This window comes from Entamoeba histolytica, genomic scaffold (assembly GCF_000208925.1).
Source record: "Entamoeba histolytica HM-1:IMSS scf_1104750517467 genomic scaffold, whole genome shotgun sequence".
NCBI lineage: Eukaryota > Evosea > Mastigamoebida > Endamoebidae > Entamoeba > Entamoeba histolytica.
The window spans coordinates 1,224-7,054 of NW_001915349.1; the positions used below are offsets into that span (position 1 = coordinate 1,224).

General features: G+C 23.8%; 2 protein-coding genes across 2 annotated transcripts; one reads left to right on the top strand and one right to left on the bottom strand.

Moving 5' to 3' along the window:
- Window positions 1–862: 862 nt before the first annotated feature.
- On the top strand, window positions 863–2,827 carry EHI_076370 (uncharacterized protein; the record flags this gene model as incomplete). The annotated part of the gene is made up of 1 exon (XM_643110.2): window positions 863–2,827. The coding sequence occupies one exon, from the start codon at window positions 863–865 to the stop codon at window positions 2,825–2,827; it is 1,965 nt and encodes a 654-aa protein (XP_648202.2).
- Window positions 2,828–3,157: 330 nt separating this feature from the next.
- EHI_076380 (uncharacterized protein) lies at window positions 3,158–5,250 on the bottom strand (the record flags this gene model as incomplete). The annotated part of the gene is made up of 2 exons (XM_643111.2): window positions 3,158–4,152; window positions 4,281–5,250. 2 exons carry the CDS (start codon window positions 5,248–5,250, stop codon window positions 3,158–3,160), a joined length of 1,965 nt encoding a protein of 654 aa, XP_648203.2.
- Window positions 5,251–5,831: the final 581 nt, after the last annotated feature.

Here is a 5,831-nt window from a genome sequence, read left to right on the forward strand (position 1 = left end):
TACATTATTGTTTGAATATATTTCAAATGATAAAAATGAAAATATTATTATTTATAACATTACATAAAAACGATACAAAACGATTAAAAATAAATTGAATCACAATATTTTTATTTGATTTTGTAAGTTATCATGTTCTAGAATAATTAAACATCATTCTAATTTTTTCTTTACTCCCTTTCTTTATTTAAACAAAATCATATAATCGTTATTTCATTAATAAACATGGGAGATTGGTATGTCAAAGGTTCAAACCTTGAAGGAGAACACGGATTAGTTGAACAAAGAAATTGTCCACAAGGAAGACCTTTTTGCCATCAACTTATTGATGAATGTATTAGAGAAGGAAGAACTTTACATGTTCATCAACAGGATTGGCAGATAAACTCCTTCACTTATGAGAAACTCTAAACATTCTCTAATTTACTTTTATCTTTTTTATTTTATTCTTTCTTTCATAAAAATTATTAGTTTATATTGAATAACTTAACTTCTCATTCTATTATTTTATTTATTACATTTTATTTTTATTTCATTTCTCAACTTCATCACTAAACAATAAAATCAAAATAATGAAAAGATAAATTTAATATCGAATGATGTTTAACATATAATTTATAAATAAATATGTCGCATAACATAATAGGGGGTAATGTAAATTAATAAAATAATCGTTTGGGTTTATTCTTTTATTTCTATTTTAAAATAATAACGATATGAAAATAAAAATATGAATAAAGTTTCAAATGTATGTAAAATAATAAAAGGGGTATAAAATAGAAAATAGGAAAGAAGTAATAAATACGATAAATATGAATAACGTGAAATAAAAAGAAAATGATAACTTGATAATTCAGAACAAATGCTTACAAAACACTCTAATACAGAAAGAATGAAAAGAAGTGCAGAAATAGCTTATCTCAAAGAATATTATCCACAAAATTTAGTTCAATTTCATAAAATAGGTGTAAAACTTCAAAATGCACCAGAAAATGAAAATGAACTTGTTGTTGAACCTGATGTACATTTTCAAATTGATGGAAAGGAATATCTTGTTTTTTTCAATAACCATTTAAGGGAAATAAATACAGTTTTAAATCGTTGGTTAGAAAATGAAATTTCAGAACATTATATTATTATGCCAGATATCATTAAAATGTTAGTTAAACAAGTTGCAGAAAAAGGAAAAACAGATAAAGGAATAATACGACATTTAAAAGCAGCAGGTATTGGTTTAATTCCAGGATATGGACAATACCAAGCAATCAGAATGTGGACTTGTAATATCTTTCCAACTTTAGTATCTTCAGAAGTAAAAGAAGATGAAGATAGAATCTTTCGACTAGCATATCATGTTTATAAAACAAAAGAATTAATTGAAAAATATGGAAGTGAAATACAATCAGGTAAAATATGTGCTATAGGTATTGAAAAGAGTTTCATTGGGAAGAGTGAATATATGACAGTTTGTGATAATGAATTTTATCAAAAATTAGAATCAAAATTATTTGAAATAATGTCATCTTACGAAAAAAGTAAAGATGAAAAATTGAATGATTTAAATACATTTTTATATGGGTATGAAAAAATAATTCAACCAACAGTAGATGAATGGAGAAGAATGTGTTTTTGTTTTGTAATTAATAGAGTGAATTATTATCTTACAAGACAAGAAGAATTATTAAGCGACAAATCATATGAAGAATTAAAAACAATGACAAATCTTAGGAAAAGATTGAATCAGCTTGCTATTAAATACAAACATTTGTATTTAACAAATACACAAATTCTTCTTGGAATTAGAATAAGTCGATGTAAAATTCTTGTTGATAATAGAAAATGTAAAACAATATTTATTGAAAGTTCAAATGTGAGAGAATTTTATAAAAAGATTAATAAAAGGTTAGATGCAGAAGTACAGATTCTTACAAACAAATATTCATTCAGTGAAATTCCTATTGAAAAGATTATCAAAACAGCACAGAGTTTAAACCTAGATAACAATCAAGATTCAATAGATAAAAAGAAAAAAGAAATCAATGAAAAAGAAGAAGAAAGAGAAAAGTTATTGGGAAACGCAGCAACTGAAGTTGGAAAAGTAATCATAGAGAAAGTAGAATCTATAACAGATATTGCTGTTTCAATTTATAATATTGGTTCATTGATACAGCAATTTAAAATAAAAGATATAATAGATTATATGTTTACACAAAATAAAATAGAAAATACAAATGAACAACAAAAAGATGTTAAAAAAGAAAACAATAATCCACCAAAAACTGAAACTAATAGTAAAGAAAATACACATACAAATGAACAACAAAAAGATGTTAAAAAAGAGAATACTAATCCACCAAAACCTGAAACTAATAGTAAAGAAAATAAAGAAATAATTCAATCATCTAATACAAACAAACAAATTAATTCATTACCTTCACTTCCATTAAATAATACACCACTTGGAATAGCATTAAAAGCTATCAAACCTACTCCAGAACAATTAGATAAATTACATTCGTCATTTAATAATTTTGTTGATGCACAAAAAATAACATACGAAATTGAATCATTTAAAGAACAATTAAATGTATTGGAAAATGTTCAAAAATTATCAAATGATTTTATCAACTTACTCAAACTTAAAATAGTATTGCAAAGAGAGTGGTTATTTGATGAGATTGATATTAATGAATATTTAGGAATTATTGTTACAGAAGATAATAGATATGTTGTTAATCCACGAACTAATTCTGAACGTAAATCTAATCATAAAATATATGAAATAGAGAAAGTACTAAATTATAATGAAGGAGATGAAGAATATTGATCAAAACAATAATTTGATTTTATTTTAATGTTTTTAATGTTTATATTTTCTATAAATTGAAATAAATGACAATGAAATAATGAACTATAATTATAATTATTTTCACACATTTTGTATTATTTATTTTGAATATATGGTTAATTAAAATTATGTTTTATTCTTTTTTATTTCATTTCAAACAAATATAACAAATGAAATATGAAAATATTATTTCTATCATACAAATTGTCATTCAGTTAATTTTTTCATCAATTTGTTCGCTATTTCCTCCTTCATTTATTATTTATTTTATTAAACAAAAAATTATATTTCAAATTAAACCTTCTTCAATTAGAGAATTAATGTTATTATTCCAAGTATTATCATGACTAGGTTTACTGTCATTATTGGCATTCCACTTGAACAAATGCCTTTAATACATTTGTTGTTGATATAATCAAATTTATATCCTGAATCACAATAAGCTAGTACACATTTTGTACTCCACTCTCCATTATCTCCACATTCATATCCTCCATGTCCATGTTCGATATTAATTTCTTTATCACATATACTATCTCTTTTAACTAATCTTTTATTCTTTGGATTACATTTTGTTTTATACTTTTCTACTATTTTCTTTGTTTGTTCTGCAAATTCATTTATCTTATAATTTGAAAATTGATAAATATTCACTCTTTCATCAATCATATCAGTTAAAAATTCTCTAGGAATTGTTTCCTTGTATTCATAATTATATCTGTATTTTTCTCCAACACTTATTCTAAGATTATATCCATATACTTCCATCCATATATGAGGGAGTAAAGGAACAGATTCAATAACATCAGTTGGTGATAATCCTACTTCAAATTCTTCATCTTTACCATATGGATCTACATCAAATCCTACAAGAATAGCTCCTCCCCATTCTTTTAATCCTTTTGTTACACATGAACATGCTGAATAACAATATGGATCTGTATAAACTACTATTTCTGTTGGGTTTCTTGGATGTTTCATTAATTTCTTTTTTGGAAAAACTTCAATTGATGGCTGTGTAACTTTATGTTCAACATCACCATATTTAATAATATTTGGTTTTGAGTACCAATCTCCAAGTGGGAATGAATTTATTATGGGAATTATACTTGTCCATTTACTTCTTCTTTGTTGGCATGTTTTTGGATCATATAAATTTACAGCAAATCCTGTTTTTAACCTATGCTTTGTGTAGTCTGATTCTCTCAATGAAACTATATAATTAACATCATCATATGGTGATAATATCTTTTCTATCCATTGTGAATAAATACTATATCCTCCTCCATTCTTTGGGAATATGACTTGAATAGGATAATTATTAGAATCAAACAAATCAATACAATTTGAAATTGTTTCTTCATATGACTCTTTGACTTCTGTATCAAAAGAACGAACTACAATGTGTTTACACCATTCACAGAAAATGAACAATGAATATTATTATCTTTTGATGTAAATTTTCTTGTAATTCTATCATTTTCATCGAGTGCTTTCTTTGTATTGATTATATCTTTTGTTTCTTCTTCAGTTAATGGTTTTCTAATTCCTTGTTTTAGTTTTTCATTGCTATTTGATACACTTGCTGTTTCTCTATATATTTTATAATTAACATTCACACTTTCTCCATTTTCCCATGTAATACTTATTTGTGTATTTAAATATTCTTTTGTCAATGGTAAATAACTTAAAACACCTCCAACTAAATAATCTTTTGCTAATGTAAATTGTGCATGTGGACATTTTAATCTCATATATTTCTTTCCAAATTCACGAATAATATTAAATGGATCTTCTCCATTTATTGTTTTAACTGGTACATTCATATTCTTTTTTATTTCATCTGGTGGATTCACAACGCTAAATTTGAAGGAATACCTTGGAATTAAATACATTTTCTTATCATTCTCAATATTTATTGAAAATGGAAGGAAATAATAGAAAAGTGTTAATTCACTATTTTCATTGATGTTAAAATCATTTTTATTTTTTATACTAAAAGCTAAGTGAGAATCTCTTGTTGAAATAATAAGATTATTAATTTCTGAATAAAATTCATACAGACTTGTAGTTTTTGTATTTATTTTATCTAATTTTGAATCAATATCTACTTTCTCATAATAATTATTTGAAAATGATGGTTGTGGTGGATTCTTTAATATGTCTTTAAATACATATGATTCTAAATAGTATTTTAAATCATTAATAATAGCGTTATTTGCACCCTCTGTTGTTTGAATAGATTCAATACATTCAAATGCACTATCAACAGTATCTATTATGTATTCATACAGTTCAAATTCACTACATTGCTTTGATAATGAGAAAATAATAAAAATGATATACCTTTCATATTCTATGCTTAAATACTCATTTATCCTATTATTTATTATTATTTTCATTTAATTCCTCTTTCTTTTGTTTTCCTATCGCACTTATTTTTCTTTGTATTAACATTACATTTGATATAGTTTCATGTTTTTGTTCTTAATTTAAATTAAACATCATTCATTCGATAATTTCAAATATAAACTAATTTTAATCATTTTACTGGTATTTAATTTTTTATTTTATCGATTGAAAACCAAGAAATAATTATAAAATAGAATTACATATCAACAATTACCCCCACTTTTTATTTGTTTGTTGTTATTGTTAAAATTGTAAGAAATACTTTCTAAATAAATATTCAATTCTTAAATTAGAATGATAACAATAATTTTAATGTATTCAATTTTTTATCTCAATTTTGTATTTTCTTTTTCATTTTATCGTTAATGTATAAAATATATTGAACATCAGTGTTTACATTTATTTAATAAATTTATTCATCTTTTTTGTTTTATCTTTTACAACTTTCTTCTTTTTCTAACAAATTATTGTGATATAATTATTGTTTCTTGTGTGGATTATTTTGGATTATCATTTATATTAATTATATTCTTCTTCAAAATAAAATTACCATTGAATTTTTACTTTCACC